Raw genomic sequence first — 14,790 nt, 5'->3', positions numbered from 1 at the left:
TGTGTCGGCTTGTGACCCTTAAAGTACATATGCTTTTTCATTTCACATTGAGTCTGTAGAGTTTGGTCCATATGATACTTACAAAAATGATGCACTTAGTAAGTGTGACTTCCACCTAAACATCAAAGTCCTGTGTTTCTCAGTGCCATGATGCTAGCCATATGAACATATGGATTTTGTGCAGCAGCACCAAAACTTGGCATTGCAGATCTTCAATGTCCAGTGCAGTGATATCCTCTCTAAGCATATTGTAAGTAAATTAGAAGTGAGATTTAAAAAATGGATGCTTAAAGTTAGACTCCTAATTCATATTTGGGTACCTAAATAAATGGCTTGTTTTTTCAAAAGTGCTGATCAGCTGCAGCTCCCATTGAAGTCAATAGGGGCTGCAGGCAGGGCCGTCTCAAGGAGGGTTTGGGGCCCGGGACAACCCCTGCTGGTGAGTGCAGGCCTGACCCCCGCTGCCAGCACCAGGCCTCCTGCTAACCCCGGCCAGCCTGGCCCCCCGCACCCTAACCCCTCCCCCCCCCGCCAGCCTAATGCCCCCGCACGACACGCACACAGAGCTGTCCCTAGGGTTCGGCTATTCGGGGTGGCAGCTGCAGGGCCCCCAAAAGTGCAGGGCCCAGGGTGGCTGCCCCGATTTGCCATACCCTAGGGACGGCTCTGGCTGCAGGCTCTCTGTACCTTTGAAAATCAGGCTGCTCTCATTAGCTACCTAAATATAGATTAGGAGCCTACTAAGCATCAATTTTGAGGTTTTTTTAAATAAAGTATCTTTTGTTGTATTCTTGCAGATTCTTTCCCAGTGTATTGCATGCCAAGAAAAGCACATTACTGTGAAAAAAGAACCACACGAATCCCTTGGAATGACAGTGGCAGGAGGTAGAGGCAGCAAAAGTGGTGAACTGCCAATTTTTGTTACTAGCGTGCAACCTCATGGCTGTCTTGCAAGAGATGGCAGGATCAAACGAGGTAGGATTTGACTCAGATGGCAGCATGTGCATCTTTCAGTTATTCTATTCATGAATTTGTTTTGTAAGGTATCAAAGTTTCTCAACAGATGTAGGGTAGCAATGATAAATGCTTCTCTCAAATATTCCACTTATGGAAATTCAGTGTACAATCCCACTCTTTCCCCTGGCTTGGGAAATGGTTGTGTAAAGTTGACTGTAATCCCCCTATGAGTTAAGAATCTTGTCTAGTGTTTTTCACTTCAGTACACACATCCTATTTTTGGTTTTGGTCACATTGGTTGGGCCCTGTAGCTGTCTGAGAAACCACTTCTGTCCTTGTGTAATATCTTCAGTACCCCAGTACAGTAAACTGATCTGTTCTGATCACAGGCACCTTGTTTAACTGTGCTAATAGCAGGGCATTTTCAGCAAGTGACCATCCTTTCTGTAATTCACTTTCCCCATCCTTTGTCAGACCTAGACTGAGTTTGCTGATCTTTGGGACAGGGCATCTGTTATCCCCGGCTTTTGAGAAAGGAATCGGGTAGGGTATTGGGGGGTGGGAGCAGGTGTGGGGTGGATGACGTTGGTAATCCTGCTGGGATAATGCTTAAGGTACAGCCTGACATTTTCCTGATTTATTTTTTGTAAAATGTTGTACATGCGCCTAAATCATATAAATACGTAATGCAACCCCATGCAATACTGCACTGACTTAGAAATCCTATGGGCCCATTCTGACATAAGGGCAAAGTCTGAACAGTAACTGAAGTGTGCAAATTTAAAATGAGGTAATGGAGAATATTTTTCATGACAGTGTAAGGTAGGAACATTAAATGCAATATACAAATGTGCACAGTATCTTTTTCTAAACATTATTTAAAAATCCATTTGTCGAAGCAACACTTGTCATTTTCTTCCTTTATGTGATGTTAAAGCTGCAACTGCAAAAGGAATTAGCCTTCCCTGCTATGCAAGTTTCTGGAAAGTGATTGATTCTCATATCTTGTGTAACTGAGTCCTGGATTTTGCTGATTTGTTCTGCACTGCAGCAGCAGCAATACTGTAACCACTCAGTCAATAAGAGACTCTCTCCTTCTTTTAAAATATTCTCAAGGAAAATCATTTTCAGCAATCTTTGTATTTTTGACTCTTTCCAGGTCATTATAATCTTTTTACAGATGCTCTTGCTTCCTCAGAGCTGATTTTTCCTTATTAATCTTTCCTGTGATCCCTGTTTTGTCTTTCCCAATTGGCAAAGCACAGACATGCAGTAGCATTGAAGTGTGCATGTGGGGGAGGAAGTGGGAGTACTCTTTTCATGCCCCACTTGCTGTGTTACCTTCTGCAAGACTTCCCCTCTGCCTCATGGGTACATTACACCTTTTGCCGTTCCTTTTCCCCCTTCCCTTTAAACCCTGAGGGACCACTATGAGGAATGGGATATATTAAGAAAAGGAACACAAAGCTGGAAAAGTCACACAAAAAATCCCTAATGGTGAGACTAGTTTCCAGAGGGAGTGGTGAAAGCTCCAGTGTTCAAGTCATTTAAATGTGGACTGAACAGAGCACTGGAGGATATACCATAGAGGTCAGCTCTATTCTGAGGCAGGATTAGTGCCTGACCTAATAGATCATTTCCACCTCTGATTTGCATGATAGCAGAGCACGCTAGCCAAGCATAGTGTTTCTGTTTCTGCTGAGATATGCAGCAGTGAAATAGTTTACGCATTATCATGTTTAAATTGTCCGTATGAGGCTGTAGAGTTAATACACTGCAGTTCACAGCTCTGAGAGTTACTGTTTCTGACTGTCTAGGCCCAGGGAGATAACACATTGACGTGAACAGACACTGAGTAATGTGTTATAAGTACAGGCCAGGTATTAGCACAGGAAAACAAGTATTCAATAGGCCACATGACTTACACTCTTATTTATGCCTTTTAAACAGGTGATGTGTTGCTGAATATTAATGGCATTGACCTGACCAATCTAAGTCATAGTGAGGCAGTGGCTATGCTCAAAGCCAGTGCTACCTCTTCAGTGGTGGCACTCAAAACATTGGAGGTTCAGATTGTTGAAGAACAAACCCAGACTAATGAGGAACAACCAAGCACAATCAGCGAAAATGAATATGATGCTAGCTGGTCACCCTCATGGGTCATGTGGCTGGGGCTTCCCAGGTACTAGTTAATGAATGATCTGTTTAAACTCATGTTTACACTGCTGTTATAATATTAACTCTTGCATTTGGCTGTGTCATTCTCCTGACATTTTTCAGTTTGCTATAAAATATTTGTGTGACGTACATAGGGCTGAAGCAATATGTTGAAGAGTTTCTTTCTTATACATGCGTTCAGATACAAGAACAGTTCATTTTTAGTGGGGATTTACTTTATGCTGCTGCAGCAGTTTTAATTAATATCATGTTAAAACTGATTTAAACTCTAAAACAGAGAACAGCTTAGTTACAGTACCTGCTTCACCCTATTGCTGCCAATCTATTGCAGACACATTCAATTTACAAAGGATTGTACAGCAAAAGTATCCTGTTAGCTAGCCGGAAGATAGAAAACACTGATTATCCCTTCAGAAACTTTGGGAAAAGTCTAACACTAACCAATTCAATTCCCCCAATGAATGTAAGCTGTCCTTTAAAACTCGGGCTTAACTTAGGGATGAAAACAGGAAACATAGAGCGCTTACCCAAATCACCCTATATTAATATAAAAAACAAAGTTTAGAAAGGCAAATGAATAACTTCATAGAATGAAGATGTGGCGTATTGGATCACAGAAACCCCCTTGGGAGCTGCCACCTAATGTACCAAGACTACCCCTGCTCCTGTTTTCCCTGACAGCTCAGGACTCCAGCTCCTGTCTTGCTGAGCCAGATACTCCCATCTGCTCCAACACAGACCCAGGGTCTGAATTACTTGCCCCAAAGCTGCAGGTTTACCTGAAAACAGCTCACAGAAGTGTGCTTGTCTTTAGCACTCAGATGCCGAACTCCCAATGGGGTCTAAACCCAAATAAATCCGTTTTACCCTGTATAAAGCTTATGCAGGGAAAACTCATAAATTGTTCGCCCTCTATAACACTGATAGAGATATGCACAGTTGTTTGCTCCCCCAGGTATTAATACATACTCGGAGTTAATTAATAAGTAAAAAGTGATTTTATTAAATACAGAAAGTAGGAGTTAAGTGATTCCAAGTAGTACAGACAGAACAAAGTAAGTCACCAAGCAAAATAAAATAAAATGCGCAAATCTATGTCTAATCAAACTAAATACAGATAAGATCCTCACCAGTTCCAGAATGCTCCCTTTTACAGGCTAATCTCCTTTTAGCCTGGGTCCAGCAATCACTCACACCCCCTGTAGTTACTGTCCTTTGTTCCAGTTTCCTTCAAGTATCCTGCGGGGGGGAGAGGGGTGGAGAGGCTCCTTCTTTACCCAGCTGAAGACAAAATGGAGGGGTCTCCCAGGGGTTTAAATAGACTTTCTCTTGTGGGTAGAGACCCCCTCCTCACCCTGTGTAGAATCCAGTCACAAAATGGAGATTTGGAATCACATGGGCAAGTCACATGCCCATGCATGACTCAGGACTTGCAGGTAGTAGCCATTACCCACATGCTACCTTGAACTTCCTCAGGTAGACTTCTTATGTGGATTGGAGTCTTCCAAGCTCTTTTGTCTGTTAAGTGCTTCCTGATTTAGCACCTAATTTGCACATTCCTTTCCCAAGAAGTGACCAAATGTTCTAACTAAGGCTACTTAGAAATCTAAGGCTACTTAGCAATTATACAGCCAGTGTTCATAACTTTGAACACACAAATGGTGCCTGCATACAACTAGGATGAACATAACCAGTAGATCATAACCTTTACATAGATATGTTACTTGGCATATGTAGCAAAAACCTATTCCAGTTATATCATACATACATTTATAAGCACCCCCCATAAAGCCTTATGGGGTACACTGTCCCAGAAGGATATAACCTTCACTGATCATTGACTTTTATCACACAGGTCTTAGGCACATATGCAGAAAGAAGTTAGAACAGATCAATCTGCATTCACAAATCTCACACATATATATAATTCAGAAAACCAGCCACCACTCTATCAAACACAAATACACCCGCAGCAAACCCACTTCCTTTTCCTAACTTTTGGCCTGACTGATATCACCAGATTTAACTTCTCATCCCATTCTTCACTCTCTGGTAGCTATATCGACAAACTGTGGGCCTAATTCTGGGAAACACTTACGATCAAGGATCGTGCTTAATACTGTGCATAGTCCTATTAACTTCAATCACTGTGCACAATAGTAAGGGTTTCCAGGATTACACCCACGGTTTGCGGATGTAATCACAGAGAGCATGTAGAATGTGATGGATGGTAACAGAATGAAATCCTGAAGTCATCATCATAGCAGATTGCTCCAAAACCACAGCCAAGATCGTTGTTGTCACTTATCTCGAGTAGTTCCTCTGGAGTAGGGGATGTTGACGGGGCACTGTGGTAGGGTTCAAGTGTTTTGCCTAGGCTCTCCACATTCACATCTGGAGTCATTCCTCGGCTTCCACTTGGTCATATTGTCATCAGTCTTTGCCACCTCAGCTCTCACTCAAGTTAGAATACACCATTGTTTTCATTTGAGGTCAGTAGCTGGAGGGAGTTGTTCTGAAAGAACCAGGTTCTCCAAGATCATCGACATTTCCCGCCATTTTGTTACTCTGTAGCCTTCCACAATGGTATTTTGGGGTAAGGGACTTAGAGGCAAAGCTCTTTCTGGACTTCAGCTTCTTGGGTGGTGGAATGTGTCCATTCAGTGGCTGTCTTGAAACATGCACCTGTTTTTGTGTCTCCTTTTTACTGAAGGCATCCCGCCTCACTGATGGTGATGCAATCCCCGCGAGGCAGTATAGTGACAATGTGGGAGTCGCTCTCAAAGTCCCTCTGATGATCCTACAGGATTGATTTGAGTTCAGTATCAGTTTTGTGTGCATGGCTCGAGCGTGACCATACATGGGGTCATATCAGATGCATTCACATCATGACCCATGTTAATCTCCCATTGCAACTAACCATGGGAGAAACCAAATCTGACAGTCAGCATTGAAACCATAATATAAATCTAAAGTGATTATAACTACACACAGTAACAAGCCACTTCCCTTGGTAAAAAGGGCTTTCAGGATCAGGCCCTCATTGATTTCCTCTAGTTTTTTCTGTACAAGATGTCTGTATGTAACTTCCTGTAAAACAGTCATAATGTCTTGTGAGTTATACAGCTATAGTAAACTGCTTTCAAGTCTGATAAATAACTCTGCTTAACAAGAGCTGGCAGTCATTTATTGCTCACATACTACAAACAACCATATTTTGCTGCTAATTATGTCTTATATGCTACAATGCATGGCACAACATGATTAATGTAGAGAAGCAATGGTTAGGCATACCTCAACATTTTCTGCTTCTCTGGATTTGAATAAAGATTTTCTGTGAAAAGAAAAATATTCTTTAATTCAACACTTTTGCATATGCATTACCACTTTTAAAAGTGTGGTGATAGTCAGGAAAGTGACTCTCATATTATATTTATATATATATATATATATATATATATAAAATATGTGTGTGTGTGTGTGTTAGGGCTATCGATTAATTGCAGTTAACTCATGCGATTGACTCAAAAAAAAATCACAATTTAAAAAATTAATCATGATTAATCGCAGTTTTAGTTGCACTATTAAACAATAGAATACCAATTGAAATGTATTAAATATTTTGGATATTTTTCTACATTTTCAAATATATTGATTTCAACAACAACACAGAATATAAAGTGTACAGTGCTCACTTTATATTATTTTTTTATTGCAAATATTTGCACTGTGAAAATGATAAACAAAAGAAATAGTATTTTTCAGTTCGCCTCATACAAATACTGTAGTGCAATCTCTTTATCGTGAAAGTGCAACTTACAAATGTAGATTTTTTTTTAATATAACTGCACTCAAAAACAAAACAATGTAAAACTTTAGAGCCTACAAGTCCACTCAGTCCTACTTCTTGTTCAGCCAATTGCTAAGACAAACAAGTTTGTTTACATGTACAGGAGATAATGCTGCCCGCTTCTTATTTACAGTGTCACCTGAAAGTGAGAACAGGCATTCACATGGCACTTTTATAGCCGTCATTGCAAGGTATTTACGTGCCAGATATGCTAAACATTCGTATGCCCCTTCATGCTTCGGCCACCATTCCAGAGGACATGCTTCCATGCTGATGATGCTTGTTAAAAAATGTGTTAATTAAATTTGTGACTGAACTCCTTGGGGAGTTTTGTAAGTCTCCTGCTCCGTTTTACACGCATTCTGCCATATATTTCATGTTATAGCAGTCTTGGATGATGACCCAGCACATGTTGTTTGTTTTAAGAACACTGTCATTGCAGATTTCACAAAATGCAAATAAGGTACCAGTGTGAGATTTCTAAAGGTAGCTACAGCACTCGACCCAAGATTTAAGAATCTGAAGTGCCTTCCAAAATCTGAGAGGGATGAGGCGTGGAGCATGCTTTTAGAAGTCTTAAAAGAACAACATTCAGATGTGGAAACTACAGAACCCGAACCACCAAAAAAGAAAATCAACCTTCTGCTGGTGGCATCTGATTCAGATGATGAAAATGAACTTGCGTCGGTCTGCACTGCTTTGGATTGTTATCGAGCAGAACCCATCATCAGCATGGACACATGTCTTCTGGAATGGTGGTTGAAGCATGAAGGGACATATGAATCTTTAGCGCATCTGGCACATAAATATCTTGCGACACCAGCTACAACAGTGCCATGTGAATGTCTGTTCTCACTTTCAGGTGACATTGTAAATAAGAAGCGGGCATCATCATCTCCTGCAAATGTAAACAAATTTGTTTGAGCGATTGGCTGAACAAGAAGTAGGACTGAGTGGACTTGTAGGCTCTAAAGTTTTATATTCTTTTATTTTTGAATGCAGGGTTTGTTTGTTTTTTTTACATAATTCTACATTTGTAAGTTCAACTTTCATATAAAGAGATTGCACTACATTACTTCTTATGGGGGAATTGAAAAATACTTTTTCTTTTGTTTTTTACAGTGCAAATATTTGTAATAAATAAAGGGAGCACTGTACACTTTGTTTTCTGTGGTGTAACTGAAATCAATATATTTGAAAATGTAGAAAACATCCAAAAATATTTTAATAAATGATATTCTATTATGATTAATCACAATTACTTTTTTTAATCACGCAATTAATTGTGATAAATTTTTTTAATCGCTTGACAGCCCTAATATATACATACATATAAATAAATAAAAAATATGGCACATTTTTACCCAACAGATTTTCTCTTTGTGCATTTTTCAGTCATATCTCCTGTTTTATACTACTTGTTTCACTATTGTAGGTATTTCAAAGCCAATACGGCTACTCAAATGCAATCTGAATTATTTATACTCTGCCTTTTGCGTCATCTGATTGCAAAATTTTAATTACTGGTAGTGATGAATCAGGAAGAGGCAGAAAGAAGACAGATGGATTTTCAGATCCTAAATTCAAGATGGAAAATCCTAAACTGACAGAAAAATCATCTTTCGTTTTGCAAATAAAACATTGGATATGGAAGCTGGTGGGGTGTGGGGGGGAGGATAAATATAAAACCCCACAACATCATTTTAGAAGTGTCACTTTCTAGATGTAACTGTATTTAAGCAATAATTCCAACAGTACATTCTTTATGTTTAATACTTTTTTACCTCCAGAATTTTTTTTGTAATTTTAAGCACACAGTAGTAAAGATGGTTAAATATTACAAGATGATTCATCCTGGGAACACTGTTAATTACCATCCTTTACCCACCGTTACCCCTTCTCTTTCGTGCTTATTGCAGTGATGCGATAGAGCAAGTGTTGCACATAACGTGAAAATATTTACATGGCATGTGTTTTTCTCCTCACCCCACAGCGGCCTACATAGCTGCCATGATGTAGTGCTACGGAGGAGCAATTTAGGAAGTTGGGGCTTTAGCATCGTTGGTGGATATGAGGAGAATCACACAAACCAGCCTTTCTTCATTAAAACGATTGTTCTTGGAACTCCAGCATACTTTGACGGAAGGTTAAAGTAAGTACTACCGCATCTTTTTAAATGATATTAGAAGTTGGATGGACAGTGATGATAAGGCATATTGCATGAAGTGATTTGTTACATTACATATAACCCTTGGGCCACTGACTGATATCCAGTGTTTCTTGGGAGCTGGCCAACTCCCTATAGCAGCTTGGCAAGTCTACTAGGTGCAGTGCTGAGAAGTCAGAAGGATTTTTGGCTGGGGGAAGTGGGATCAGTCAGAACTTGTGGGAGCATCTAGTCCCAGTCATTCTTCCTTCCCCCACCTTTCTTTGGAAACACGTTTCACCATCAGGCAGTAGTGCTGATTTGACCCATCTCCCCCATCACCTCTACTGATTCCTTGACTCCTCCATTAGGCCAAGACCCAGCCTGGGAGGAAATATCTTGCCCAGGATTTGGAGCCGGGAAGTGAGCATGTTGTATAATGCTCTCTGCCTACTTTGAGGAGGATTACGAAAGCTAGAGGAGCTTCATTTTATAATAGAGGTGTGGGGAAGCAGGTGGAGAAGAGGCTAGAGCAGTATCTAGTCAAGATCACTGTGAGAGGCAATCAACATGCAGGGTCCAATTTAATAGGATCCCCAAATATGGCATTTAGGGTGTTTGTTTTGGCTGAATTTAGGGTCCCTCCAGATGCAGGATTTGAAATGCCTATTAAAGATTCCCTCGTTTGTAAATTGAACATCACGAAGGTTTGATAATATGAGTAGAAGATTGTACCATATTTGTTTTACATACAGGGTAGATCTGAATCATGATGATTACAAATTAAGGAAGGCTTAATCTATTTTCAGAACAGCTTAATGCATGTTTCCAATGACATGGCAGTGACTAGAGGCCATCTTATGACTCAGATCATAGCAATAGCTAAGCTGCTAAGAGTGATACTCTGTGGTTTTGGGAGCTCTGTATGACTCTTGGAGGTTTACTACGCAATAATCTCTGTATTTCTATTTCGTTACAAAGTGTCTTAAGAAGAAAATTCGTTTTATAATTTTGCATGCCTTATTCCTAAGAATGGGGTTTCCCTGCTCATATACATTATGACTGTATACCAGGATCCTAACAATTTTTAAAGGCCCTTAAATATCAAATAAAATAACATTCTCAGGCTCTTAAGCATACTGTATTTTTTTGTTTTATGGTCCTATACATTACTATTTTTATTTTAATATACAATTACATTTAAAACAACTATATTAAAAGAGAATTGAGTTCTTGACTTTGTAACCTTAAAAGTTAGGAAATGTTCTCCCCCCTCACTCTGCTCCTCACCACTCTGAGTCAGGCTGCTTCCTCCTACCCTGCCTATATAGGAACAAAAGGAATATTGAGAATAAAAGACAGAATTCTGGTGTCCCCCGCAGTCAGGAGATGCAATTGCAGGGAAATTACTCCTCATCCCCTGCAATGCAGTGCTGGAGCATGCTCAGTAGCCCTGTGGGAATAGAACATATACTGTCAAGTCACAGATAGGAGCAGTGTGGGGATAGAGGCCTGTAACCTAGCCCTGCCGCCCAGGGTTGAAGTCCTTGGGCTTCGGCCCCGGGCGGTGGGGCTCGGTCTTCGGCTCCAGGCCCCAACAACTCTAAGCCAGCCTTGGGACTGGCTTTTTAATGGGGTTGCAACCCACTTTGGGGGGTCCCAACCCACAGTTTTGAGAACCGCTGAGATAGAGCATGCTGAGTGCAGAAAGAATCTAAAGAGAATGTAGCTGGTAAACTCAAACAAGTGTCTATCAAGCATGTACAAACTGAGATTTGTCAGATGTTTATAACTTGACCAAATTTGGGCAAATTTTCACATGGATGGCAAAAGGTGCTTTCCCTGCCTAATTTTAAATCTCTGCTCCAAAGCATGGAGACAGTAGATCTCAATGAAATGGTTGTAGGAATTTTTTTAACATGGGCAAAACAACGTATTTTCCCTTAACCTCATTTTTGGAAATAGTTGAGCCATTTAGTTGAAACTTTCCTTTACCAGACTTAACCATTCAAGCTAAAGTTTCCCATGCCAGGTATCTGCCGCAGAGAGAGAGAGTGTGTGTGTGTGTGTGTGTGTGTGTGTGTGTGTGTGTGTGTGTGTGTGTGTGTGTAACTTTACCAGACTTAGCCATTCAAGCTATACACACACCCTGAGGCAGACATCTGGCATAGGAAACTTTATCTTGAATGGTTAAGTTTGGTAAAGTTATAAGCAACTGAAAACAGGGTCTTATGTTGGAAAGTGTTGAGCAATTTTAACTATAGGTGTCACTGCTTTTGCCAGCTACAATAAATGCATATTATATGTAAATGTGTGTTATAACCCTATAAACATGTATATGTTTTTATCATATAAACATGTATATTGTAAGTCTGTCTATATATGTTTTTATTATCCCCTACTTAACCCTGGTAAATGATGACTTTTTCTCTCTCCCTCTCCCACTCTTGCATCAATCCTGGTATCTTTCCACAGGCAAACTCTTAAAGCTAGTGTTGGAATTACGCCAGAGTTGAACCCCAGGGGTTCAAGAATTCCCCGTACTAATTACAATGGGAGGTCAGACTTCATTTTTTTTAATTGAATGCTTTTAGCTCTTGCAGCTGAACTCCAAGTCCAATAGAAACCTGAGGCCCTAACTGTGAAATGCCATCTGTTACTCATTGTTGTGTTAGAGTTGTTGTGCACCATTGTTCATCAGCTGCTTTCCATTTTGTTTCCTTTTTTAGGTGTGGTGACATGATTGTCGCTGTAAATGGACTATCCACAGTGGGCATGAGCCATTCCTCACTAGTTCCTATGCTGAAGGAGCAGAGGAACAAAGTAACTTTGACTGTTGTTTGCTGGCCTGGAAGCCTCATATAGATTTGTAAAACCGCTTTGGTTCAAGCAGATGATTTTCTACGTGGCTGGTATAAAGCCTCCATTTTTTTTCTACTGATACAGCTGGTAATAAGCAGGGCCAAAAACTGCTACATTCATTTTTTTAAAGGGGGGGATTCTCAACCTCTTTACTGTACGTATGTTGCCATCTTGAAACAGCCATATCTACCGAATTTGTTGTGCTCATTGTTTAAGAGCTGGCACATGCACGTTAAGATGTTATTGTCATTAAGCCTTCCCAGACAGTAATAGTCTGACAGTCAGCAGAAGAATTCTGTGGTATTTCTAGTTTCTCTTAATATTTTTCCAAATTGAAACGTAAAATGGTAAGCTATGTACTCTCTCTTCCTTGAGAGAAGGTTCATGTCAGTAATGCAATTAAAGTTCTACTCGTTGCTGCCGTGAATCAAAATTGGTATAAAAAGGAATGCATTTTTCATTTTTTGTAAATATTTTCATTTTGTTCCAGTATGTTAAAACCATTCAAGGATCTGTCTTACTCATAAGAAAGTGTTTGGTCCCATGGTTTTTGTTGCAGGTCATCAGTGTTCACAAAAGAGTAGGACAAAAGCCTGATATTACTGGAATTTTTATAAAGTGCAATAATCGGACTCTTTGCTAGAAAACGATTTAATATATTACAAAGTTTGTATCCTATAATGCAAAGGAATATGGAAGTAATCAGTCAGAATGCTGGCAACAATAAATATGCCTGGGTCACCTTTGATCGAACAGCCTGCTGTATTAGAGTTTACTTTCCAAATGAATGTTTTGCTATGTCAGAAAATTTTGATGAACATTTTTACTAAAACCATTTTTACAGTTTATATTGTGATTGTCAGTAGCTCTTTTTATTCTTATGTAGAAACATTATTGTGACTCAACCTGTAAATCAGAGAGGTATTTAAAATAAAAAAGAAGAAAGCTGTTTATGACAGTGTACATTACCGTTTAAAAGTAAGGAGGCTGGACTCCAAGTGCAAAGGGAGCTGCAAAGTTTTACTTATTCTATTACTTGCTGACAATGCCTTCATATAAAATGTTGAAAAGATCTGTCTTGTATTTGAGAAATCATTTTTCTTTGGCAAACACTTGCCACTCGATTGTTGACAACTATAATATTTTCTAACTTTTAATTATGTTTAGCATTTTTAAAGCAAACCTATCACTTGCAGGTTTTGCTTTGTCCATAACGTTTGCAGGATAAGCGTCCTTTTGTAAAAGAACACCAACTAATGTGCTGATCTGGAGCAAAATCTGTACATTGTTAATGTTCTGCATACTTGAAAAAGCGTTCCATTTAGAAACCAAGTTCAGAATCTGAGCTAATTTATGAATGACCTCTCTGTTGTAATAATGATGGTATTAATTATCAGCGAATGTATTTCATAATCACTGCATATTTCAATTGTGAAGCATGAACTTTATTTTCAGACTTAGCAGCTATACTATTGGGGCATATTATCGCATGTCACTGATTCCAGTAGCTTTGTTTAAAAAATAAAGCTACCATCTCTTGCAAAAAATGTAAAAGCTCTTATGAATGAAGTAGTTTTATTCCTCTCTGTGGTGTCTGATGTTTGTTTGCTTTCACACTATCAGGACACAAATCAATCGCCCATGCAGTATATTACTGTATAGAAAATATTTGTTTTTGAAGCAGTCAGAGGCTACATTTCTTTGATATCCCTAGCTGAGATGAGAACAAGTTTCCTCCCATCCAAAAATAGTTTAACTGTATATTTTGTTTTTAATGCAAAGTTTTGCCAACTACGTCTTTGCATAGCATTTACAAAATATAGTGACCGGTGTGTTGGATTTAAAATATTTCATTTGAAGTGACATCATACTCAAAATCTGAGCAAAAATCAAACTTTTGCCCTTTTTTTCTCTTGTATCATGAAAGCATGGTTAAGCTTAAGTTGTGCTATATATTTTGTTCCACTGGGCAATAGCTTTTGATCACAATGTCTTGTGACAGAAACTTGTTCTGAAGGGGCTCCCTCTCTTAAACTAATGTGTTTTTTGGGGGGGGGAGGGGGTCTCTTATGATCTTGTGGTTAGTTTATCGGGTTTATTCTTCTGTGCCTTCTGTTTAAATTATTTCAAGATTTTTTTTTTCAGATGTTGCTTTCTAATTGTGTGGTATTATTGAAGAATGAATGAAAATAAAAGTCCATTCTACCCATTTTAACAGCTCAGTATTGTCTCTCTTTACAAAGAATGTATGTAAATGAATTCATCACCTTCAGTTTAGGGATATATTTCTCTCTCTGGTTAAACACAAGTTATAGTTCTAGAACTTTACAGAAAAATCTCAGAGCACATTCATAAGAAAATAGGAATATGAGACTCACGAGACTGGAACACCTCAGTTATCTGTCTAACTCGCATTCCAGCAGTGGGTAATATCAAAAAGCTTCAGAAGATGATGGAAAACCCACACATTCTAGTACTCTACCACCAGGGTGCTGATCATCAAGAGGATTCTGCCATGAGCCAGTTTTGGCACAGGGAAACACAACACAACCTTGCTGGAAAGACAGCTTTATGCCCTCAAGCAGGAGTCATTCTTTCTAAGAAAGATGAAGAGCAACCTTTTTAAGATCTGATTAAGCCCTCACTAGATGTGCTGGCCAGATCCTAGATTGTGGTTCTTGATCGGACGTGGTCCAATAGATAGAAGGTTAAGGAAGCCTTACACTGGATAAGAGATTACCTGAAAAAAAGAAAAAGATCTGCAGAATTTGCCAATATATCAACTCCGGCACTTCTC

At 39.4% G+C, this 14,790-nt stretch overlaps 1 protein-coding gene across 3 annotated transcripts in view; it reads left to right on the top strand.

Moving 5' to 3' along the window:
* Positions 1-12,741, top strand: part of LOC112124174 (ligand of Numb protein X 2) — an 85,274-nt gene extending 72,533 nt beyond the window's left edge. For all 3 annotated transcript variants that reach the window (XM_026653605.2, XM_026653604.1, XM_026653606.1), the window contains 4 exons: positions 798-975; positions 2,908-3,139; positions 8,979-9,137; positions 11,861-12,741. In XM_026653605.2, coding sequence (XP_026509390.1) covers positions 798-975; positions 2,908-3,139; positions 8,979-9,137; positions 11,861-11,996 — 705 coding nt within the window. In that variant the 3' untranslated portion in view covers positions 11,997-12,741. The remainder of the gene's footprint in view (positions 1-797; positions 976-2,907; positions 3,140-8,978; positions 9,138-11,860) is intronic.
* Positions 12,742-14,790: the final 2,049 nt, after the last annotated feature.

The sequence above is a fragment of the Terrapene carolina genome, unplaced genomic scaffold (assembly GCF_002925995.2).
Source record: "Terrapene carolina triunguis isolate 2854851 unplaced genomic scaffold, T_m_triunguis-2.0 Scaffold141, whole genome shotgun sequence".
Lineage (NCBI taxonomy): Eukaryota > Metazoa > Chordata > Testudines > Emydidae > Terrapene > Terrapene triunguis.
Note: the sequence above shows the minus strand (reverse complement) of the source record. Positions and strands in the feature narration are given on the sequence as shown.